Source organism: Bacillus rossius, chromosome 11 (assembly GCF_032445375.1).
Source record: "Bacillus rossius redtenbacheri isolate Brsri chromosome 11, Brsri_v3, whole genome shotgun sequence".
Classification (NCBI taxonomy): Eukaryota; Metazoa; Arthropoda; class Insecta; order Phasmatodea; family Bacillidae; genus Bacillus; species Bacillus rossius.
Genome location: NC_086338.1, coordinates 48762740 through 48789503, shown reverse-complemented (window position 1 = coordinate 48789503; position 26764 = coordinate 48762740). Strand labels below are relative to the sequence as shown.

Sequence of the window (26764 nt, the reverse complement as noted above, 5' to 3'; positions counted from 1 at the left end):
TTCAGTAAGGTAAAATTGCCATCACTTAATCTCCTAATGAGTGAGCTAAAAAAAAATCTGAGAATGAATAACACATATTAATATTTAAATAATGCAGTTCTTTAAATTATTTTTATATTTACCACAAAGGGGGTAAAATTGGTTTCATTTGATTTAAAAAAAAAAATTATTATTTTTTTATTTCCAATTATAATAATCAATACAAAGCTAAAATATTGAGTACGTATACTACAAACTTATCTTCACCACATTCTGAAATTTCACTTTTAAGTTTGTTTAATTATCTTTGATTCTACTGAAAGGGGAAGTAAAAAGAGCATGATCACCTATTAAGTATACAGACTGTAGAGTTTCTTCCCCTCCATATTTCAAAATCCTTTACTTAGGGTGTTAAAAGGGGGTAAGTTTTTTATTAGGAAAAATTATATTTGATTTTATTAAAGCAGGGATTAAAATACTTTGTGGGAATTTATACATTTATAAAAGTTTACATAATATATTTTTTCCCCCTGTTCTTGAAATTACACCATTTAATGGAATAAAAATGTAGTGAATTTAGTACTATCAGGAAAATTTATAATTCCAAATCTACTAAAGCAGGCAGTGCGTAAGAAACTGTTTCATTCCCAGAGGTGAAAAGGATGTTGGTTTGGTTTTATAAAAGCTAAATCATATTTTGAAATCCATTAAAGTAGGGGACTATCAATTTTTCATTATAAAATCTATTTTGAATATAAATTAAAGTTTATTATATTTGTTTTTTATGTTACCCTGAGGTGGTAAAAAATACCATTTCGGTTTTATTAGGGCAATGGATATGCAGAATCCACAAAAGCAGGATGAATGATTATTTTTATACATTAAAAATAAAAAAGAGCCTTTTTCTGTTAGTTCCATCCCCGAAGAAAAGGGAAAGGGAAGAAAAGTTTGTGAGTTTGTTTGAATGTTTCAGAACTCTTAAAATATAAGGGAAAAGTTTAATACATGAAACTGTGATAAGAAATTGACATACAGGTTTATGTATTATTACTTTTGAAATTTCAACCTTCAATGATTTTGTTATGAATAAAATAACTGTAGGCATTTCATTGTGTCTATTTCTTTACTTAATTTTTCGAACTCATCACATGTTTTTCTTATAATATCCCAAAATTTGCATGAGCAAAGCCACGGGTGGTTAGCTAGTTTCAGATAAGAGAATTTTACTACAGTAAATAGTATTACAAAGAAAAATGTTGTTGCTAAAGTTTGACTGGGTAACTTTTTTTTTTCCAGAGGTGTGGCATTTTGTATTTAGTGAAACAATTGGAGGATGATGTCCGATCTACCTTCGATGTGAACCTGAGGTTGAACCAGATAGACAATGTGATGATCATCAACAGAGCATCGACCTTGGCAAAGCCGGCCTTCACGATGTGCGCAGTGTTCTCGGATTGCTTCGACGCTGTGAGGAGTCAACAGCCAGACAAACGTAGGTGACGACAGGGCCGCCTAGATAAACTGAAGGACCCGGGAGGCAAATAATTTTGTCTGGCCCCTCCACCCTCCCCAATACTGAACGTTCAGTTTTTTCAAACCCTGCAATCAATTTAATAAATATAATGTCTCTCTAAAGACTGGAAGTTACTGTGGCCATAACTGCAAAACATGATCTGGAAAAAAAATTATCACCGGTAAGGTTTCCAATAAATTTTAGTAGCGGTAGGTTTGCAATTTTTGTTTGTCATACTGTCAAGGTAAAACAAGAATAAAATAAATATTTTTGATCTCAGCCAGGCCCCCTTGGTGCTTTGGCTCTGATATTTTGCCCCCCCCCCCCCCCCCCCCCCCCACACACTTTTTTTTTTTTTTTTCCCCACGCACACTTTTCCATTCTGTGACCTCCTTCTCAACGGGCCTGGGTGATGATGGAAAATTACTTCTCACAAGCTATGATATCTTAGGAGTAAATTTTTTTTCCTGTTGATTATTCATAACCAAATTATAAAAATTTTTATGGTTCTTAGTTTACTAACTGTATTTAAGAACAGTCTTCAGTTTGGCACATTCTTTAATCCGGCATAGATTATGCCGCAAGGAATATAAATTTTTTTTCCGGGTGGATTAAGACGTTTATTGACCATAGTTCAATGTGTAATCTGAGACTTGTTTTTTTTTTTTTTTTTTTTTTCATAAGAGCATTTTAATTCAGCTTGTTTGAAATATAATTGTACTGTTTATTAATTTTTCTTTTGTACACCTAAATTGACGTTCAAGAATCAACCAAAATTACTAATCTGGTACAACCATGGTCCAGAACAGGTCAGAGTAAAAAGCCGTTACTATATTAGTAAACATTTTAATAGTTTTCTTTTATTTTTTGAGTATATGAAACAATGCTAAATTTGCTATAAAAAACTCTATTATAGTACTAAAACCTCAATTTTATTCACAATTCTTCAATTCGATAGAATTACATTTGAACCTATTTAGACCTACATAGCTGGAAAAATTATATCAACTGCTAATTTCACCATTTAGGTCCTCTGAACTTATGTATTGATGTCTTTGATGAGAAAATTTAGACATTCGGTTAATTGTTTGACATGGTTAGAATAAAATTTTTAACAGTATGCAGATTTGACTATGCCTGAATATTTGTTTGTGCAGCGAGATGTTTGCATGAAACACATACTGCAAAAAAATAAAGCTGTGGTTACTCTTCAAAAATAGTACTTGGATGAGAAAGTATTAAAAATTGTTAAACTTGTTTTAGTATGTCACATTCAGAAGTATACTAATAGTTTTTTTTGCATTTCACAGGGCTGTCTGATGCGAAACAGCTGTGCGAACTGTCGTACGTCAAGAAACTGCTTTATGTGTGTTCAACTACTAAGGTAGCACACCACTCGTTGAAGATTTTCTGCAAGAAAGATCAACAGAACACAGATCCATTTGTGATGGTCAAGGTACAGTCCATAATATAGTTTTTTTTTAAATATTGTTTTACCAGTATATTATTGAAAAAAATATAATTACAAACAGTGCCTATACATTATATCACTTCTGGGTGAGTGAAACTTTCATTGAAAATTTATAATCATGGTGGTTAAATGTGAAAGTGGTCATTTTAATTCTTGCTCAGTTTGAACAATTAGTGGAGTGTCAACAGAATCATCACTGTGTGCTGTAGCGCCAAAACAAATACAATATTTTTGATAAGGATTGAGGATTAAATGTGTGTCAGTTCACTAGTTAAAACAAAATATTGTTTCCATTAGAGTGTATACGTCCATGTAATCAAACAACTTTTTTTGATAAAATTTTGAGCATGGCAACGAGTTTTCTTAAAAAAAACTGTATTGGTTGCATTTTTTTTTACAAAAATGTGTGTCTCTTAAAGTAGGAAATAAAGTTCAGTAAAATTTAAATTATTTACATATTTTTTAAAGAATTTTTTTTAAATATTTCTACAAAGACCTTTAATCTCCCTAAGTAAAAATATCCATGAGATTTAAGGACAAAATACTCAGTTTTTCCATTCAATAAAAAGAAGGCTAAAGAATCCCACATAATTTTTCATTAAAATCTGTAGTTTTCAGTTGATTTATTTTATTTATTTATTTATTTATTTTTAACTTTTATACCGAGACAGACAATTTGCTAATAGACTCTGTTGATTGTTACAATATACTGTACTGCTTGATCATTGCTGATGTTTTTCAATATTGGTATTTTCTGTGATAATTTATCACACTCTTAATGGACGTGTCAGTTTTATCACTGTGCTGTGTGTTTTTTTTAATTCTTGTAGGAACTAGTTGCAAGGTAATAGTGCTCCAGCCAAGTAAGATAAAATATTTCATTTTCTCTAGATTTGTTCATTGTCACATTTTCTGTTGAGAAAGTTAAAGTTATAGGTACCTGATAAACATAGTTTTTTTAATCAAATCATTTTTACCATAGTACTCTGAGGAAAATTTCATTGACCAGTATGTTAAAACATTTCAGGGTGTCGGTGTAAATGTGCAAGGCAAAGATCTAGTGTACTATGTCATCCTTTTGGAGCGAGCTTCAGAGCTTAGAGGTTCAATTGAGACACGATTAGAGGAAAATCAATCCACTTTGCAGGAGCAAGGTTCTGCATTGTATTCACAGCAACAGACAGCAACGCAGAGCAGACTGGATCCACAGGTAGGGCGAACATTTTAACGCTTGCAAACGTAATGTGGTGTAGATCGGTTGTAAAATAAAGTAATTACGACTTTTAACGGTGGTGATATGTTCTTAGCTGTACCTGTAATCTTTTTTTATAGAAAATTAGGTTGTTCCATGTAATTATTTGTGACAGATATTTGCAAAAAAAAAAAGTGCATAGTTTTAGGAACGATGTATGAGATAAAAAAATTGCATAAAAGTTGCTTAATTTTATTCATATTATCATGATGCTCATTTTCAATAAAATCTTTTTGATTTTTTTTGTAGTGTAGTAACTACTTGACAGAAAGACGAAAATTAAAACCATTTTTTTTTCCCTTTCTTATTACTTCTTACCACTATTTCAGAAATCTATTTCATGTATAGACACTGCAATGTTATAATTGCATTATATGTGTTTGATTAATGTTTCGGCATACTGCACACGTCTGTAACCCAGCTGAACTCGTTCTTTGTCAAAGTGTGTATAGCGGTGCATCCACTGGTTGAAAACAGCTACGGCAGTCAGATCCCTTATAGTATTTTCTGGTCAGGTTGGCTTCGTTTTGACGTTTGCTAGGAAGGCTCGACTCCAGGACTTACGATATTGTTATTGGTGAAGGAAAGGATCTAGGGAGCTGGCGATATGATTGGATGGACACCCCGCTAAGACTCTCGCTCCAGGCGTGATGTCACCCGTGCGAGTGCCGTAACGTAGTGCCGGACAAGATCTAAAACCTAATTATCAGGAGCTCTAAGGCCTGTAAGGCATCCCAAACACCTTAATTCAGCCACACATCCCCACAGGGTCAGTCATCAACATGGAGATTACGAACCACATCTTTATTCACGAGGTCACGGAACTCACTAAATAATCATTAATGGTGCCGTAACTTCACAAAACTTAAAATTTCTAGAAACATTTTGCTAACATAAGTTTTTTTTTTAACCCCTTCTGTTTCATTTTATAGACTCACATTAAATAACAAACGGTCGGAGACTGTCCACTTAAAATCATATTGCAAATTAAATGATCTCTGAAAAGGTTTTATTTAGCTTTCTGATGTAAATATTGGGACATTCCTGCGAACAGTGTATATATTTCTCCTTATGTTAATTTTGTTAATTATATTTAAAAATTATTGTGTGATGTAAATAAGTTGTAAGAAAACTTGATTTAAAAGTCCTGAAATTGGTTCATCGGGTATTTGTAGATACCCTGTTACTACTCTCATCCTTCATACATGTGTACACAATCGTTTATAAAACAACACACAATCAGTTCCATTTGCGAAGCCATGTGGTTAGTCAGTAAAAAAAAAAAAATGTGAGGCAAAGGGGTTAGGGTCGTGTCTGCTCTCTCTGACGAGCAGGATGTGAGAGCGAGAGAGAAGATGGCTAGCTTCACGGGTGTGCACTGGCTCGAGGGACGCGGACACATAACTACCTAATTATTTATTAATTCATGTTTTTAACATGCCCACCGACAGATTGAGAAATTTTGAGGTGGGCAAGACATATCGACATTCACACAAATACATTATCCTTACACATATAGAACATAAACACACAGTAGACAATGTCGGCACTACACACAAGTAGGAACCATCTACAGGCCAGCACTACATACATGCAGGGGCTACAATCCTAAAAAATTCTATCATTTACCAAAAAAAAAAAAAAAAAAAAAAAAATGAAAGCCATTGAAAGCCAAAACAGCGATCAAAGTGGTTTTATTCCCCCCCTCCTCCGAAGTGAATATCTGCATATTCTCCTGCACAGAACAGTGACTGTAGGGCAAAATACATCAAAAACAAGTACAGGCATATATAATATATACACACATGATGAACAAAGGATATTATGATAATGATGGGGCATGTGTCGTTTTGCCTAAAGGCGTTTTGCCTAATTTTAGGCAAAACGCCGTTAGGCAAATCGCTGATAGGCAAAATGCCGTTAGGTTAGGTTAGGTTAGCTTAGGTTAGGTTAGGTTAAGTTAGGTTAGGTTAGATTAGGCAAAATGCTGTTAGGCAAATCGCCATCAGCAAAATGGCGTTAGGCAAATCGCCGTTAGGCAAAACGCCTTTAGGAGAAATGACTTTAGGCAAATCGCCGTAACGAATTCATGTTTAGGCAAACTGCCATTAGGCAAATCGCCTGTTACTCTAATGATGGACACAAATATATAAATATAGAACAGAAAATTAACTATGTTTATGGCACTAGACAAACAGGCCAACACAACATAGACTATGTTTACAAACATTTTAAAACAATGCTAAAATTTTTAATTATTAACTTTACACTTAGCTTGTTACCTAATAATGGTAGAATATTATCATTTTTTATTAAAGTTTGTGATTAGTCTATATATAATATAATTTTTTTAATATAAAACATCTAAAACATCAGGTTGGAGGGTAAGGTGCGGATAATTACACTATGTTAATGAAACTATGTTGCATATTTGATGTTTCGTTTATAAACATTAATAATTATTGCAGCAGTATTTGGACATTAACTTTGACCTGATAATTGTATATTTTTTTTTATTGTTTGCAATAAGTCTATGTGTATTTTCATTTTCAGGCTACTGGCAACATTGCACCTCATGAGAACTTAATGAATCTTACTCCAAATCCACCATCACCATTTTTTGGTGACAGGTAATGTTTTTTTATTTAATTATTATGTCTTGATGTATAAAGCTAAATTTTCTTTTGTCCTTTCCTTAAAATCGAGTGGATGCAATAGTTTGCTGTTTACGTAAGAATGAGAGAGAGAGAGATAGTTAGTTCTGTAAGTGTGAGAAAAGACTGGATTTTGTTGAAGTGCTGTTGCCTTGGCACCATGATTGGCTGATTTTTTGTCTGTGTAATTTGGTGATTGGTTAAATATTACATCACATGAGCACTCTTTGTCCTTCCTCAAGAAGAAGGGCGACCATTACGTTAATCAGGTAACTAGAGGCCGTGTATCGGGCGGTGGCTCACAAATAATATATTAATTGTGTGAAGAGAAAGTTTTGCGGCTGTGATCCGGGCTACGCCAAACTTAAAAAAAAAATTTTTGGAACTTTTTAAATTAGAATTCATGTACCACATTCGTCGCCATTTAGACAAAAGCACAGAGCAATGAGTGAGTAACTTTGCCATTGTTCTGTGGACTGAGTCTTTGGCTTCTACCGTAGCGTAGGTTGCAAACTGTCGTGGAATAAAAGTTTTTTTTTAACATTCATTTTTCTGTACCTACGAACATTAAATTTATGTTTTTCGAGTCAGTGAAGATATTTTGTGCAACCTGGATGTACATTTGACATAGGTATATTTGTTCTCGGGGTTGGAAGACGGCGGCCGTGGTGACTGTGAAATTCTTCAAGTATTAATTAAAAACTGTTAATATCAGTTTGTGTCTGCGAGACATTATTTCAGTAACCAATCGTCAGCAGTAACATTTCTTTCGGAACTTTAATATTTATTCAGCACCCAACATTTTTCTTCAAGTGTTCAAGTACATGCACTCTAGACCAATGTTGAGCTATCTGGAGATATGGAGTGTTACAATTAGTGAATTTTTACCTCTATTAGATAATGTTGACAATTTTGAGACAAGAAACAAAATGCAAAAGAGCTATTGACATAAGTATTTGGGAATAGGCCTCAAAAATAGCTATGCCAATAAAAGAAATAACCAACTTAACATGTGGAAATGCACCTTAAAAATTGTGTGATTTGAGAAGGGCGAATGCAGATGTTAAGCTAATGTATGTATGATGTAAAACATAATTACAAATAAAACCTTGTGGTGTGAAGATTTGGGACTATCATGTTGCAGAATAGTGTAAATTACAACAGGAACGCAAGTAATTGTACTGAAAGTGATTAAATTTTTTTATATAATCTTTTTTTTTTTTTTTCTCCTACTCCAGCCACACAGCAAAACCTCCAGAAAACAGCATCACTCAACCCAGTGGTCAAGTGGGAGCACAGGCGTTTGACTTGCAAAATGTAATTGGGTACGTAAAACATGGCATTATTATTTCTGTTGAAATTACCTTTTCTCAAAACTGTATTACAAACTCGATTCTTTAAAAAAAAGAGTTCCTTTTATTTGAGTCAGGAATAAAATAATATACGAGAAAAGACAGAAAAATTTACAGAAATTTAAGTTTAGAAGAACTATTCAAACATTTATTTTATTTTTATTTTTAAATAAAAAAAAACAAATATGTGCTCAGAACAATGCAACTGGTTGCATTTCTTTAATAGCTTCTGTGGAGATTTGTAGTCCTTGTGAACTGCACAGGTGCTGGCGTTAAAATTTCTGAGTTTCTCTCCCTGAAATATTTCTTCCTCAAATATCAATTCTTTTAGTTATAATAAGGCAAATTTTTTCAGTAATTTTAACATGTAGATTAGTACTCAATTTTTTAAAACCACATTAGTCCTCTATATCACTAAAAATTTATGGGAAATAAGAGTGTTACCCTAAATTATTTCCATTAAATAACTTTACTTCAGCGACAATATTTGCAGTATTTGTAGGCATTTAATAATAAATAGTATCTTTATTATTTTTTTTATTTATTATTTATTATTAAAAAAAAAACTTACCAGTTCAGCTGCAACTGCAAAGCATATACGTACCAATATTGGGAAGTAACTTAGACCGTATGTCATATACTTATTATGTTTTCAAATAATTTTTACATGATGAATCTGCACCTTAAGCTTGTCTTTTGAATTCGGACATATTATATATGAATAGCCATTATTTTAAGTGTATAATGTTGATGTTAATGTTCATGTTGATGTTCTAACCAACTTAGTGTATAACCCCATTTTTGTCTTTTGTGATTCATATTTCACTGACAGGTACGTAATGCTTAAAGAACAAAGGACAAATTTGATTTTTTTTCCCCTACATTTTAGTCTTGTCAGTTAATGGTGGCAGTGAGAGTGAAAATAGGATTTTTTGAGTGGTCATATAACTTATCTTAATGTCAAATTAATATTTTATTTACCATTATTAACAAACATAAATACATAAAGTATATTCTGCAACCATCTGTAATTTTATGTGTGTGGTGTTACCATATTGGCACCCAAATAATATCAACAGCTTATGTTTTTATTGCATGCTTAAAACACTATTATATAATATTCTTATAGTTTGTACAAACCATATAACTGTTGTGAAAAGAGATTACTTTTTTCTCTTAAGTAACTACAGTAAAAAAAAGAGTGTGGGTGCACCATAGTTAATATTTTTCTTTTCTTGTAAACTCCTATATTTATAACTTATCTGACTTAGATTCAGATTCGGGGAACTGTTTGGGATTCTAATTCCAGAAAATTCGGATTCTCCCCATTACTGTGTGTATGTATGTACATACACATATATGTATATATATACATACATACATACATAGGTGTGTGTGTTAGTGTGTGCATGCATTAGTGTGTGCACACACACACACACAAACACACCCCCCCCCCCCCCCCCTTATTCGATCCTACAAAATAAATATACAACTACAATATAGGTGCCTCTGTAGTTTTGCAGAAAATATTCTCAAAGATTCAAGAAACCACATCTTCAAGATTTAACTGCACGATCAGGCAAAGATGCGCAAGATTAGTTCGAAAAAACGTTATTTTTTTCTAAGAAAATAGCTAATCATATTGGTATAATTGAAATGTTTATTTGTTTGAAAATGGTATGAAGAAATTTACTTGCGTATGATTTCCACCTCCTCCCCATTGCAATGTTAGAAAAGAACGTCCTATTCCAATTTTTGCCCATCCAGATGTTCCTAATGACCCAGATCCTGTTATATATATATTCCAATTGTCCAGTGCGCAGTTGGAGAAGCAGCTGAAGGACGCTGTGGCTCAGGCGATGCTGGCGGAGACAGTCCAGAGCACTGTCGGCAACACCTTCCAGAGCATCGTGGCCCGGATGGTGGAGAGAAACGTCGCCAAGAGCCTGCAAGACACCGTGGCCCAGATGGTGCAGAGCAGAGTGGCCGAGACACTCACCAAGATCTCCCCGCCTCCGAATGAGCCAGAGGTCAGTTATTCAAATGGTCTAGTTGTAAAATTAAGTACATACAGGCTGAATTTAAATACTTTGGAAATCTGATATCAGTTTATTGCAATGGTGTGAAACTGATGCGTTTAAAAATATGCATAAACTACACGTATACATCCGTATATTAATATATTTTGCAGGTGGCATGAAAAAAAAAAGGGGGCAAATTAAATGTTTAACAATGCCATATCTTCTTTAAAGTGTAAAATATATCTGTTTAACTGCACTTTTATAGTGAGGTACCGATGTAATAATAGTTTTACTATCAGTTATCTGCAGATGTTTCCAGTTTTCTGGATTTGCGATATAATTTTTTTCTTTCCAACCGGTACTTAATACGGATACCCGTGTAAAAAAGTACATCTATTTCATTCATCAGGTTTCACCCAAATTTTCTATTTACCCATTTACAGGTCCATAGACGTCTTTTACTCCAATTTTTCTGTAATTTAAGGCTATACTTGAATGTTTTGTTCGTTGATTAGTCAAAGGCATAATGTGTATTGCACTATGCACAAATTTTATGCAGTAAACTACTTTTTTTTACATCAACCAAAAATTTTTATAATAAAAAAAATGGGTGCGTATACTTGCATACCTACATTAGAAGTTATACTTACGTACGTGGTGTAATTAAAAACTAACTTTAATTTTGCATGCAAATAATTAATAGAAATAAAATAATAAAAGGACTGGAGTGATATTACAGTGGGTAAAGTATAAATTCAATCAAATGAAAAAATTAGATAAATACTCCATATTCAATATCAATATAAACACGTGTATAAAGTTCTTTATTTTAATTTAGAGATATAATTGTGATAAATTAAAATTAATAATTAAAAGAAATATGCTGAAGGTTTAACGTACCTGCCAGCGACAATGGAAACTTACAAGCAACCGAACATTGTAATACATACAGGAACATAACCTCACTTATATAAATACGCTTAGAAATACACTTAAAGTTTATAAACACAATTTGTATCTCTAATATTCACAATAAATAAATGTTTTTAACTGTATGGACCAGTATTCAATATTAAACACTAAAATATATGATTTAAAAGCACATGTATAATTTTTATTTGTATGTAGCCTTTTTTTATCCTGTCAATTTTTCTAGCATGTTGCTTGTACATTGTAACAATTCATTCTCATCAATTTTTTCATAATGTACCTAAAGAAGTATAACTTCAATAATTCTATTAAGGTACTGACTTATTATTTTTAAAAAAAATATATTGTATTTATGGAGACTTGCACTGTGATTATTTACAAAAATTATTGAATCTGTTTCATATTGTTTATATCTGTTAAAGGTAATTGGTTTGGTATAGGTTATTATCCATATCGCCCATCATTATTCCTCAGTAGGGTCATATTCATGCTTCCTCGTTTTCCAGTAACAAAGCACACTCATCCATAATAGTTACTAGAGTTATTAGGTTATTACGTTCCTTGGAAGTCTATTTTTAAACCTGTATTTCCAAAGCCTTTGAAAGTCGTAAAATACTTGTAGCTTCAACAGTCTTATGTTACATTTAATTATTGGTGTGATTAGTATTGACTGTAAGTACGTATTCTTAGTTTGGGAAAGAGGCCATTTTTCATCATTAGGATTCCTTGTTCGTACATATGTATACTTTAAAAAATGTACAAACGTTATTGAAAGATTCCGAGAATTTCCTTTTTCAGATAGGATATTCCCAGCCAAGATTATCTATTTTTGTACATACAAGTATTTGTTTTATTTATTTTTTAAAATACTTTTGTCAGTAAGTATTTTGATAACTCAATTTTTTTTAATGTGTTAAATAAGTGATATAATTAAAAGGAGATAATACCCTAATGCCTAATTTCTCATACTTAAGCTCAGTGTATATGATTGTGGGTATAGAAAAATGTTTTCCCTTCACACCCATGATTAGTGATTGGTAGGGACACAAAAATTTCGCGAATCGCGATATCGCGAAATAACACCGCAATTTACCTTAATTCGTGACAAAACACCGAAATCGCACAGCATCGATAAATATAACTGATATTAATATTTTGAGTATCTTGTGCTAAGATAATAATTAGACTCTGGCTAATGAATTAGACCACCCATGCAAGACATCGCGAAAAACAAGTAAACATGACGTTGACGGCACATCACCATTTTTCAAAGTTCCAACATGGCCGCTTTGTAGTAATGAAAGTAAATAATGATTTACAGTATTCCCGTCACGTAATCATGACAATCAACTACGTTTGACTGGCTTGGCAACCTACTCGTAAACATGAACACATGGCACCACGCCGATTGATAAGCAAAATCATTGACCTTTAACTGCTGTAACTACACTTCACAGCAAATGCAACACGGCCACAGAGCAAGTGAATACGGCGTCAACGGGACAAAGAACAGCAGCAAGAAATATTACAAGAATACTAAGTTGAGACATGCCGTGCCAAGGCACCGGGCAAAGCGGCACCGGGCCGTGCCGAGGCAGCGCGCTAGGTGACACCGTGCCGTGCCGAGGCAGCGCGCTACCAGGCCGTGCCGAGCTGTTTCAAGCCTACAATTTTTATTTGCCAACAGTGTTGACTTTAGAGTGCAATATACGCCGTGCCACTATTATTTAGCCAAGAAAAACTTGCCTATCTGCCATCCTTTTGTTTGTATTGTGTACATTGTCAGAAGAATGCCTGAAATAATCAGTTTATTTTAATAAGAACTACGTGAGATAATAGCTAGGGCATCATGCAAAAACCAAAACAGCGAAATAAAACCGAAATTTGATTTTTTCAAAACAAAATTTATGGAAAAATAAAACCACTTTCACGGGACTCTAGTGATTGGCTTATGTCTTGGCAAAATGCACAATACGTAATCACTGACTGAGAGATGTGAAGAAAAAATCAAACTCAACAACTTTGACACTGTTACAGTATTGGTAGACTCTTTGTGCTCCCATTACATGACATTGATGTTGCTTACACACTTTTTTTGTTGGTGTTTATTTCTTCCTAATGCAAAGTCTTAGTTGGTATATGATAAATTTATATCACTAGCTGCCATTTGTAATCTGCATTCAACCCTACTTTGTGTTATTGATGAAGGTTGTTGAGTGGAATTACACCCAAACAACAGTTGTAATTCTGTACATACTATTTATTAACCATTTTTAATTATAAACTATAGTTATAGTATAATTATAATTATAGTAAATACATTTCATGTCATAAATAATGGAAATAATAGAAGAAATCATAAAATTACAAATTTTTTTTCTTTCTTTCGAACAACTATGGAGCTTCCTTAGAATGAGTTATTAAATTAAACAAATAAATCCTTTTATGGAAAAGGAAATCCTGCCACATCACAGTTTACCATTTAAAGGAAATCTATGAATGTATTTTCAAGCTATAGCTAGAGACAAGATTTTATGGTTTTATTTTTGGTCTAATTTTTTTTTAAAAATAGAAGATTTCCATGTTATTGTTTTTAAATGTTTTTTTTTTGTAATGCTTACTTTAAAAAATAGTGGTAATATTTGTGTGTTGCATTTTCACGATAAAATAATTTGTAATAAATTGGTCTAAAACGGATACATTCAAAACAATGAAAATAAATGGGCAAGCATTTGTGGTTTGAAAGTGATTCAATAAGTGTAGCACAATCGAACAATGCTTTGGTAGAATCTTTAGCCCGGGAAAAAAAATGGCATTCCTTTGAATTTCAAACATTTATGATTTGAATTAATTTGTGGTTAAATTCTGCGTAAATCCATGATATAACTTGCATTTCGATGCTAAACGGTGCATTAACTTGCATTTCTGTGGTATGCGGTGTGGTATGCTTTTCAGTGTTATTTCGGTTTTATCGCAATTCACCATGTAATCTTGTCCCTAGCTGTAGCACATCAGCATGTCATCGTACTCACAGGGAAATAAATGCTTGCTGTCAGGTGCCTGTAGCGAGAACAGAAGAGTCACTTGAGGTCAGGTCCTGCGAGGAGACGAGGAAGATGTGCGACGGGCCCCAGGGACCTCAGCCGCCTGCACCGGCCCCCGTGCGTCATGCGACCAGCCATTGCGAGAATCAACCCGCGGGTAAGTCTTGCCTGACTTGGGACTGTTCTCCCCGTGGCTGGAACATCTTTGTGTTATTTATTTACAGATTATGTGCAAGGTTTTTGGTCACGCGTGCACAGAAAGGCCCTGCCAGCTTGTGATGGGATCAGGACCACTGGGCGTCTCCCTGGCTGCAGATCGATACGAGTTATGTTGGGTGGTCACGGGAGGCAGTTCTGAAACAGCATTCACAGGAACTGGGAAAATTCTGTGGGTTCGGTGATCTCTAGGATAGTCTCCGCAGTCTTTTTGCATACTCAAAAAAAAGTCACCTGTTTATGGGCTGCTGTCTAGTAAGGCATATGGACTGGATAATCCGTGATTGGAGGCTTTTTTGATTGGGGGTTTTTTATTGGCCCACAGCCCCCCAAAAAAATTCAGTGAGCCGATACTGAAAGCAACACAAAGTATCCAGGTCCTACTTTAGTGGTGATCTGTAACTTGTAAAGGTAGATTCTGGTTTATTGTGAAGGCCACGACCTTTGGTCGAAATGTTATTGGTTTTCAAGTCACGTGGCCGCACTCGTTTGCTTTCTTCACTCTGTCAGTGATGGTGGAAAAGCATATTAGGAAGTCGATGAGGTGCAGAGGTGCTAGCCTAGGGTAAAATCTGGTTGGTCTTAACCCTAGGTGTGTCAGGTCAGTATACGGAAGTGTTGAACTAAGGCGTGTCAAAGCAGGAGAGAAACCAAGAGTTGTTATTGGCCGTTGTTGGTCCTTTCCTGCCTTAACCTTATTATAATGCATTAGCTGAGTAGGCATGTGTTTAAATAAGTCTGAGCTGTCTACTGGGCAGCACCTGCTTTTATTGTTTTAAAGAGCTTAACTGTAGATGTTTGTAAGTGTAATGTATTTAGAGAACATTTTTTTTTTTGGATTTATATTTTGAAAACAAAAGGAATTTATTGTTAACGAAATAGAACGTAAGATATTAAAATTTTGGCTTGGTAGTTCAAGTTTGTTTTATCATTTAAAGTAACATTACAGTGTTGTGATTTTGTCAGTGAAGCACTCAACCTTGTGTCATTTTTACTGCAGTTTGATTTGGATGCTTTAACTTCCATAGCTAGCGTCACCATAAGTATCTTTGCTGTTGAGTTGAGGTTATGTTTGCAACAAGTCATGACGAAACATAGAGAAGTAGTTACCAACAGACATAGCCTCAGTTCAGAAACCAAGATTTGTATGTATAATTGAGATGTATGTATTGAAACGTGGAATGGTTGTATTTATTTATTTATTTTTTTTCGCAGGGGCTGCCAGTATACCATCACTCTTTGATTTGAGATTTAAAAACTCAAATCAGAGTCAACACTTTAGAGATGATGACATTCCAAATAAGCAGTCAGCTGCTGTTCAAAACCATGACTCCAGTACCACCTGGAACAGAAGCATCATTGAAGATGCTAAAGGCCACTTTGATAGAGCACAGGAGGTGCATTATTCATCAAAGGCTAGTTTTGTAGGTTCTAATCCAGGTTTTGATAGAAGTTTGATTGGTTTGCATTCCAGTTTGAAATCAGACACTGAACGATATCGTGAAGATGCTTTTTTTCTAAAAGATTCTTGTCAGCAAAGTGTAATATTCTCCAGGACTGAAGTAAAAACTAACACAGATGGTTTTGTAGACGTAATACCTAGCAGGAATAACACACAAACTTTCCCTGAATTACAGAGAGACCGTAATGTTGACGTCCATGCAATGGAAAATGAAAGTAATGTAAATAGTCATTCCAGATTGAATGAACGAGTGCCTGCTGTGTTTCATTATAATATTGGTTCCAACACTGCCACCGAGCTTCGAAGTACGTGCACCATTTCACAGCCAAACACACATTTCATGGCTGGCAGTCAGATTGGGCGGGATGAACCAGGAGCTAGCTTTGGTGCGCGTTCAAGCATGGCTGATTTGGGTGCCACAGGAATTGCAAGTGCCATTTCCAAGTCAGACACTTCAGTTGACCCAGTCAGCCGGGCGAAATGGGATGAACGAGATTTCAGAACTGATTATGCTTCTGAATCGGAACGGTTCCCGAGGGGTTCCGATTCAGAAATGGCTAGGTTTAAGAGGGATTACAATCCAGAAATGGAAAGGTTCAGTAGGGATCCCGTTCCCAAGAAAAAAGTACGTTTCTCTGATGATAGCCCAGCAAATGGGGGTGGATGGGATACAAATGCTGATATTGGTTCTAGCACTGTTGACTCGATGGTTGCAGGGAGTGCAAGTGTTATCTCCAGATCAGACACTTTGGCCAACCCAGTTAATCAGACTAGATGTTCCAGACCTAGTTATGACTCAGGTATGGAAAGTTTCACAAGAGATTTCATCCCCAGGAGGGAAGCAAGTTATTACGAGGACAGGTGGGATGAACGGGGAACGATTGCTGAAGTTGGTGCAAACATTGGTGGTTGTCTCGTCTCAAGAATAGCAAATGATGTTTCCAGGTCAGGCACTTTGGTTGACCCAGCTGGTCGGGGTAGATGGGATGCACAAAGTTCCAGACCTAGCCATGACTCAGAAATGGAAAGGTTCACGAGAGATTTCATTCCCAGGAGAGAAGCAAGTTATAACGATGACAGGTGGGATGAGCGGGGAACGATTGCTGAAGTTGGTGCAAACATTGGTGGTTCTCCCGTCTCAAGAATAGCAAATGATGTTTCCAAGTCACGCTCTTTGGTTGACCCGACTGGTCGTGATAGATGGGATGCACAAAGTTCCAGAAATAGTTATGGATCAGAAATGGAAAGGTTCACGAGAGATTTCATTCCCAGGAGAGAAGCAAGTTATAACGATGACAGGTGGGATGAGCGGAAAACGATTGCTGAAGTTGGTGCAAACATTGGTGGTTCTCCCGTCTCAAGAATAGCAAATGATGTTTCCAAGTCACGCTCTTTGGTTGACCCGACTGGTCGTGATAGATGGGATGCACAAAGTTCCAGAAATAGTTATGGATCAGAAATGGAAAGGTTCACGAGAGATTTCATTCCCAGGAGAGAAGCAAGTTATAACGATGACAGGTGGGATGAGCGGGGAACAATTGCTGAAGTGGGTGCAAACATTGGTGGTTCTCCCGTCTCAAGAATAGCAAATGATGTTTCCAAGTCAGGCACTTTGGTTGACCCGACTGGTCGTGATAGATGGGATGCACAAAGTTCCAGAAATAGTTATGGATCAGAAATGGAAAGGTTCACGAGAGATTTCATTCCCAGGAGAGAAGTAAGTTATAACGATGACAGGTGGGATGAACGGGGAACAATTGCTGAAGTTGGTGCAAACATTGGTGGTTCTCCCGTCTCAAGAATAGCAAACGATATTTCCAAGTCAGGCTCTTTGGTTGACCCGACTGGTCGTGATAGATGGGATGTACAAAGTTCCAGAAATAGTTATGGATTAGAAATGGAAAGTTACACTAAATATTCAGTATCCAGGAAAAGAGTGCATTTTGATGGTGACTGTTAGCCAAATGCAGGTTCAGATTCAATTGCTGAAAGATACAGTTCAAGAACAAGAAATGAATTAAAACCCTTTTTGGACGTTGGGAGGCAGCCCAAATTTGACATGAAAGAACCCAGTACTAGCAGACCCAAATCAAGGAGCAATCAAATCTAATGCAGTCCATTGAGGAGGGCTGGAAGTACTTGGAAGTAATTAATAGAATAATGAATACTCATATTGAAGTATTAAAAAAGTGACTGTACTGACTTACGTCAATTTTCTGAGTTTTTTTTAAAGTATTATATGAAGTAATATAATTGTACAGTTTATTAAAATGCTTACCCTTTGTTACCATTAATATTGTTCTCAAATATTTTGTCTAGTCACCTCAACTTATTTGAAAATGTACACAAAAAAAAGGAATAAATATATTTTTTTTCAATTCAAGGGATACTAAAATTACTTTATATGATCAGGTGTTTACGTGTTTTCATGTAACAATGTTTACTGTAACTACATATATTATAGTGTATAAACATAAAAAACAACAGTTTTTTTATAGTTTACTATGCCTGTAAACTAAAGTGTAATTAAATAACTACTTTTTTTTTCTAACTGATTTGTACCTTACAGAATAAACAGTCTCAGAAGAAAAAAAACTGGAAAATGGTTCTTCTTTGCTACCATATGGTAGTTTATACAACTATTCAATTTTTTATTACATACCCTCATGTTTATTGCAATTTCCGTATTCAAATTACATTGACGCTATTACAGAAGCCTATTTACGCAGTCTTTTGAAGCCAAGTAGGCTATGGATTAAAAGTCTGTGAGGAACTGTGTTTCAATATAGTTGCATAGAAAGAAAGTGTATATTTTGTAATCAACTTAATTATATTACAAGTATTTGTTTATTTGTTTAGGATCTTTCGACATACTTAATTAAAACAGCAAGCATCATGTACCACAGGATCAATATTTACAGGATCATGCCCTCAGGATCAAGTGATAAACTTGGATATGTGATACAGAACTTTTACTTAGCTTTCAGATTTATGTTTAAATTATTTACATTATATTTATCAAGGTTTTTTTTATACAAGCATAGGTTCACGTAACTTTTCCGTATCACGTGTCCAAAATTATCCCTTGGTTCTGTGGTACAAGATTCTTGTTTTAATATGTTATGACTAAAGAGCATGGACATAAATACTGGAACATCACAAAACAAAAAGTTATCTCAGGTTTTGCAGAAATTATTTCTTTCGTATGTGTTTTACATTCATATATAATTGTAATATTACAAGTTAGTAATGCCCAGGTTCTTTCAATGTACCAGATCAAAACATCAAGCAACATGTACCACAGGAACAATGTATACAAGGTCATGCCATCAAGATCAAGGGATAATTTTCTTTGCCGTGTTAACAATTGATCTCCATCACCATCATTCCCGCGCATTGTGTTAAAAGAAAAACAATCCCGAAGTTGGCCAAAGGTGAACTCTTCGGGCTCGTTTGGGTGGGTCTCAACCCTATGTACAACTTAGGCTTCCCCCAATCACACTATCAAATTTTTGCTTCCATCACCTTCCAATACATATGTTGTGTCAAAGTTGGAGAGTTGTGACAACAATGAAAACATTACTAGTGCAACCATGTTTGTTTGACAAATTGAATGACTTGAGTTTCCATCAAATAATTTGCTTATAGGTCATGTTCTAAAGTAATTGGGATGTTGGATGCAATGGGCCAATCAAAGACATTTCTAACTACAACAGAAAAGAAATTTGTTTTCTTCTCAACAATTTTTAAAATTGCGAGCATCACATGACCGTTTGAAGAGGTTAAAAAGGTTAAATAAAAAAATGTTAATGTAGTATCCGAAAACATGTTATCTGTAAAGTGAAATGTTTCTAGAACTTTTTTAAAAAAGAATTCTAAAATTTATTCATTACCAAGATGAAGAAACATAATAAGTTAAAAAATTCCGTCCAGCACTCAGATACATAAATTATTTTTAAATTTAGAAAAAAATTCAAAAGTTTGAGATAGCTAAGACAAAAATAATCTTAGATAGTGAAACATCCTTTTAAAAAATATTTGAGGTTATCTTTCCAAATATATATTTCATGGATAAATTGGAAACCATTCCAATACTTCCCCAACTATTATGTCAATTTTATTGAAGACAAATATTAGACTGTAATGACCTTTAACCAAAAAAAATAGTTTTATGCAATAACCAAAAGACGCCATCTTGGTTTCAAATATTAAATTTTCGATTTTCAGAAACATCGGTATGGTTTTACGGTTTTTCAGTTTGTCACTATGTATGAACAAAGATAATTTTAAACAAACATGAATGTGAATCAAAAGTGATAATTGTTTACGGTAAATTTTCTAACAATTTTTTTTCTTCTAAATTTGTCATGTCAGAAAGTGCGACGAAGGTGATACAGTCATAACTTCATCTCATATTAGAAATTCGTCAAGAAAATACCTTATAACGAGATGAATTACACGGTTTTTCCTTTTGGCTTAAAAACTGAATGTGGTTCAACAGAAAAAAAAATCATAATAAAACATTTTAGAACAAAAAAAGTCATTCTGCAAGAAAAACCAGCAAATGAAGTTTCCAGTGAAAGATTTTTTTATCAAGTGCTGGCAAAATTGTCAAAAACAAGTGAACATGTGGTAAAGGAATAGTATTTTTCCTCAATATTAAGGCACCAAAATTGGTGCCTAAAAATAAGGTAGTATTTATGTCCAATTGTGCACTATGAATATGGTACGTAGCATATTCAACACCTAAACCATTATTATTGTGTCTTGGAATACAATGTCAGTAATTATTCATTTCAAATTCTGCACTTAACATGTTACCTGTTAATTATTAACTAGGCATTTGCACATATACAATGAACTCAATAATAAAATTTTATAACGCACCCACGTTGTACAGTGAAATTCCTCACAACAATAATTACCGTTCCCACTGTACGCCTGTTTTTTTTAAAAACATTTATTTCGAATAGATGCGCTACTAAACTACAGTCATGGATACAAGCATGTGGGCTGGTAAGCCAAGCCGGGCTCTGCATGTGATGTAATGCGCAGAATTATCCGCAAGTGTTTTAGGAAAGTTCCCTGTACTGTCCTTGGTCTATTCCTATGCTTTTGTCTATGGTTGTTTTGTTAGTGTTTTTTTTTGTTTACATTATAACACGTGCATATGTAGCACGTGGTTGGTATTATATTTATTGTGGATTTATGAAGAAGGGATCATGGAAAATATGAAGTTTATAGTGAAACGAGTGACAGGTGAAAGTCTTGTTGGAGCCCGCCCGGAGTTTTCTTCTAATGGAATGTAAGAATAACGTCAGGATTAGTTTAGCGTGATTTTTATGTATACACAAATACAAGTTGATTACATTAAAAATATTAAAACTACAATAAAATCATTTCCGTAAATTTTGAAACAATACTATGTTTTTTAAGAAGTATATATTTTTATAAAATTCTGTTAAACTGATTTTATTTGACGAAGGGGTTCCCATGTAGGTAGTTTTATCGCGTCGCGGCTTTTCTGTAAATAAAAAAATTAAACGTGATGAATACCTTTTTCGAACACGAAAGTAGTTCCTTTATTTACCCTATAAACAGTGATAATAAATTCTTACTGCTTTCTGAGAAATGACTGTTTTTAGGTCACAATGGATAGCCCATGCAGTGAAGCGGCGGTCGCCATGTGCTTTAATTGCTTTTTTGATCCTGTGGTTTTCCGTATGTAATAACGTGTGTATTCTGCAGTTGTTTATTGTTATGCAATGTAACGTAAATAATAATTTAAAAATTAATTACTTAATTTTGTACTGTGCATCCAAACTCAAGCGTCAACCCTTGACAGGGAATTTTTTTCAGTATGGAGGCGCAAAGCGCCGTTACGTGCGACATATAAAAGGAATTGTCATTGTGTGTAGGTATTAAACGTAATAATTCGTTTCATACGTCAGGTTACGAGGTATTGACCCTCTTCTGAAACCATGCTGTCTATCATCCACCCACTCTAGTCATCCATTTCCCCCCACCACATACCTGCCCAACAACCTTTCCATTTCCTACACTGGCCGTCAGGCTGACTGGCCGTCTGGGGGAGCAGGCCTAGTTAGCCCTCGGATTTTCTGGCCGTGAGGCGCAGTTGCAGTGGCCAAATCAAACTTGTGCATCTCAATAGAATCAAATTATGTCAGGTCTTGTGGAAATATTTTCTTTCTTGTGATCAAAATTCATAGTCACATCACAAGTTTTTGTTATGTGCAGGATATTTTTTAACATATTATTTTACAACAGCAAGTATCATGTACCACAGGTTCAATGTATTCAGGATCATGCTATCAGGAGGATCAAGGGATTTACTTGGATACGTGATATGGAACTTTTACCATATTCAGATGAGCTTCATAAAATTGATTTTAATATAATCTCCTAACAAATTTTCTCATCTTTTTAACACCACATCTTATGTAAAAGGAGTCTGAGCGGTCAGAGCAGTCACCTCAAACCAACGTGATCTGGGTTCGATTCCCGGCTGAGTCGATTCTGTGTTTTTTGTGATCGTGGGGGAACGTGGTGGAAGTTACCACGAGCCATTGTGTTGTTTTTCAGGGTGCTCGCGTTTCCCTCGCCCTCTCATTTCTTCAGTGCTTCATTCTCATCTAATCACCCATCATTGTGTCTGTGATGCCTCAACGTTGACGAGGAGTTAAGTAGGCTTCTTTTAAATCTAAATCAAATTATTTATGATTACTGAACATTTTTCGAGTAATTGCAGACCCCTGAAGCTAAGCCCCATCTCGGCCATCGACCGGGTCGTTTTAAAATTTCCAGGATTCTGTTTGTGACGTCCGAGAATGTGGTCCGGGCGTACAGCACGCGGACTGGGAAGCACGTCCGGGACTACGAGGGACTCACCGCGAAGGCCGTCGGGGTCCGACTGCACCCTTCGAACCCCCAGCTGCTGCTGGCGTGCTCCCAGTCCGGGGAGCTGGCGCAGTGGAAGTGGGAGACAGATCTGCCCCCTAAAGTGATAGTGAGTGACCTCGTTACAAAGCGGTGTCGGGAGGTATAGTCTTGTCTCGTACTTAGATTGCAGTACAGGGCTTTTTATTTTATTTTTTATTTATTTATTTGTGTTCCATTGAGCCTTCTTTTGGTAAAATACCATAAGGCTATGGAACATGTCATTTACATATTTATAGTTTTTTATATACACACACACACACACACATATATATACATACATACAGTTTTACATACACAGTTTTAAATACACATACATATTAGTTTTACAAACATATACCTTTGAAGTAAAATAAACATTGATAAAAAATTTTCAGATAATCTGAATCATAAATATTACATTAATTCTTTTATACATACCCAGATTTGCCAGATTGATGCCACCTTGTTTGTTATCATTATAGTTCTTATTTTGTATATTATTATAAGTTTTAATATTTTTGTTTAATTTTATAAATAGTTAATTTTTTAAGACCTTGCAAAAGTGAATTTTGATATTATTATTATTATTACAGTTGTATACATTCTGAATGAAAAAAAATATATATAAATTCTAAACACCAAATAATATTTCACTAAAGAAATTATTTTTAGGAATTGGTCATTATTCATGACAGTGAATTCCCGTAATTACATGTAATATCATTGAACAGAACCAAAAACTATCATATCAAATGATATTAAAAAAAAGTCAAACATGTTTCAAACCAAGATGACATCTTTCATTTCCATTTTCTTAAAAGTAATAATTAATATTATCAGATGATTTTCTTGGTAAAATACAAGAAGAAACAATAGTGCTTCCAAAATTTTCATTCCAAATTTTACTTTTAAAAATAAATTTTCTACATTAACTATTTTCCATTACATAAAGTTATGTCTAAAACCTTTGTGCACATCAAAACAAGGACAGTGCTAATAGCAGGTATTGTGCATCAGAAAGAGAGAGTAAATGCTCATTTAAGTGCGCACTGCAAACTAAGAACCAGACACGCTTTAGCATAGTCAAGCTGATAAATAACCATGTCAAATATTATTTCCAGGAGTAATAATTATCTAATTTATTTCCAACATAGTTTTATTCAAACCTGGCCTGCCAGGCACTCAATGGTACAGGTTATTCACATTCTGGAAAGTCAGGGTGGTTGGAGTTAGGAAATTTACTTGAAATCCTGGAAAAGTTGCTGAAATTCCCCAGAGATAGTAATTCAAGGGTAAAATAACAGGTTCCATTCCGGAAGCATTTTTTTTTCAGGTGGTGGTCTATTTCGTAGTTATTGACACAACAATTATGTATTCAAGGTTCTGTTTTACTAGGCGAGTAGGATGGTAGAGGCTGGATTTTATTTATTTCTTCCTGAAAAAATTGCAAAACAGGTAAATTAGTTTAAAAAAATTAGTCAAGGAAATTTTGAGATTTTGGTAATAGTAAGTCAGGGATTACCAATTTATATGTACACTCTGTAGCAGAATACTAGACAGGCCCTACAAGACAGTATGACAATGGCCAAAGACAAAAAAAAACTGAAAAAAAATGTATGTGATTAAAAAAAACAACAGAGTGGGTAGTATCGCTACACTACCATATTTTTTTTTTTCCATTAAAACTTCTCTCATTGACCATCAGTCAATCAGGTATAATTAGGAAGAAAGAAATGAAAATCACAGTTTTATGAAAGTATTTATTTATAATCTTTTTCCAGTTAATCTTAATATATTTTACATATATCAAGTATAAATAAATATTTACTCTACTTTACATTTAATTAATTTAAATGTGGTAGTGAAATGAGAAATAAGACACATATTGTTTGCAAATCAAATGCATGTCGCGCTCGTAGGTCGGATCCAGACAGGTCCCGGCGAGCAAAGTCTGTTCACGTGGGTCGTTTCTAAGCTCAAGCCTGAATTGTTTATTTAGATATTCTGTCATTTTATGACCATCTTCCTAAGTGAGCTTGAAGTCACCGAGAAGCACCATTGGAATTTCCGAGTCATCGGCTAGGGCCATGTAGTTGACCAACTCGCTATAGGGAAAGAGGTAAGTGGTAAGGAAGGCGGCTAGATCGTTAAAAGTGATCCGCTGATGTGCGTAGCGTACGGCAAGCACGGATTGGGAAGCATCCAGAAGGTTTGCCCTCACTGCGGCCAAGTCGGCGACGTGTGTGAACATCCGCAGCAAATTTTTGTTTGAATCGGTCAAGTCAGGGTGAATGGGCATTACATCGTAGGGTCAGTCTTTCCTTCGGTAGATGGCGACGCCACCCACTCGGAGTACACAGGCCGATTGATTCACAAGATAAAAGTTACTTATGTTGACTTGGCGCGTAAGAGCAGCGAGCCATTCGCAATATTCTCTGTGAGCGCGATAATACTCTGCGCGTTCAAATTGAACACGGTATGCTTACCAGAACTGGAGGCACCGAACGTCTGCAGTGATTGTATGCAAGTAATGGTGAGCCTCAGATACTTGTCTTGTACTTCCCTTATTGACGGCGTGTTCAAACCGTTGCCATGGTAGAAAATGAAGTCATCCGTTGAGTTGGTGAGATAGAGGCTGTTGAGACTTGTCACTCTGCTCAGAGCAACATAAACTAGTTGATTTCAGCCATCTTAGCCTCTGTGCTGGTCCACGCTATCGGTGGCCCTATAACAGCGCCCAACGCTTCATGTCTTTGGCGCTCACGTAGGCACCTCACTCATTCTGTTTATAAGTTCTGGAGCTCGCTTGATTCTGTACGAACTGGCCTGAGCGTTCGAGCCCTTTTCCGCTGCCTCTGGCGCTGAATACTTCTGTAATTGCGCAGCATTACCTGAAACAAGCAATCTTAGAACGTTTTGTGAACTGTCATACAGCACTTTTTCATGACAACTTTTTTTTTCTGCTTAGCTAACATTTTAGAGCACCTCAATATCCACACGAAGACGCACAATTAACGTGTGCAACCCTTTCCGTTGCAGATTTACGACCAATTCTTTGGTTGTTCAATGACATAGGCGCACGATGGCATGTAAGTGCACTAACAGGCAATGTGCAGTGGTCTATTTTCAGAATATATACAACACTTGGAGACATTTTTGGAGACAACTAAAGCGTTTCATCGCTAACTCTGGTGGGACCTTAGTATGGAAGTCTTTTTAAAAATGTTCTCATGTTAAAAATATACAATATATATTAAGTCATATAATGATAAGTTTATGTTTCTTGAACTCATGATTTCATAAAAGAAAATCACATTTTGCCATGTAAGAACAATTTAACATCCAGAGGTTTTTCTCAAGAATCCGAAAATACCAGCAAATTAAGTCATATTTTGCATGCTGTGCGTAATATTTTAAGAATTTTTTGTAGCATAAGCTTGTTTTTAAAAATAAAATTTCTGTCTGTAGTTGTAATTAATTTGTTTTCCATGTTTCAGAACCTTAAGATTTCCTTTCACTGGTTCGCAGTGACAGGTTTCGACGTGGTCGACCAGTTGCCATATTATGAAGTCGTCATCACATTTCAGAGTATCAAAAACAAGCCAGAGAAATTAATGGTGTTCAACAGTGAAACAGGAGAATGCACAAACAAGATGTATGTATAATTCTTTTTTAATAAAAGGAGCTTTTGCCTGTGTAAAAATATGTTTTAGTATTTCTGTTACTTAACACGTTAACCTTTATTATCAAACTAATTAGTTTTAATGTGGCTGAGGTGTCTGTTGAAAAGTGATGGATATAACAAACACTTTAATTTGATATAATCGTAATATTTATTAAAAATTCCATTTTTTCATTAGTGTGCAAATGAAAATTATTTCTTCTCTCTCTTTTTTTTTTGTGTGTGTGTGCGTGGGTGGGTGAGTGTAGC

At 35.0% G+C, this 26764-nt stretch overlaps 2 protein-coding genes across 2 annotated transcripts in view; both read left to right on the top strand.

Annotated features, from left to right (window-relative positions):
* LOC134536932 (uncharacterized) overlaps positions 1-19661 on the top strand; it is a 66069-nt gene extending 46408 nt beyond the window's left edge. Inside the window, exons 21-28 of the mRNA XM_063377029.1 lie at positions 1276-1471; positions 2803-2948; positions 3991-4173; positions 6769-6845; positions 8108-8194; positions 10038-10251; positions 14229-14373; positions 15648-19661. Of these exons, the coding sequence (XP_063233099.1) occupies positions 1276-1471; positions 2803-2948; positions 3991-4173; positions 6769-6845; positions 8108-8194; positions 10038-10251; positions 14229-14373; positions 15648-17854 (3255 nt within the window). The 3' untranslated portion in view covers positions 17855-19661. The remainder of the gene's footprint in view (positions 1-1275; positions 1472-2802; positions 2949-3990; positions 4174-6768; positions 6846-8107; positions 8195-10037; positions 10252-14228; positions 14374-15647) is intronic.
* Positions 19662-21027: 1366 nt separating this feature from the next.
* LOC134536931 (WD repeat-containing protein 75) overlaps positions 21028-26764 on the top strand; it is a 69209-nt gene continuing 63472 nt past the window's right edge. The window contains exons 1-3 of the mRNA XM_063377028.1: positions 21028-21199; positions 22720-22921; positions 26331-26488. Of these exons, the coding sequence (XP_063233098.1) occupies positions 21117-21199; positions 22720-22921; positions 26331-26488 (443 nt within the window). The 5' untranslated portion in view covers positions 21028-21116. The remainder of the gene's footprint in view (positions 21200-22719; positions 22922-26330; positions 26489-26764) is intronic.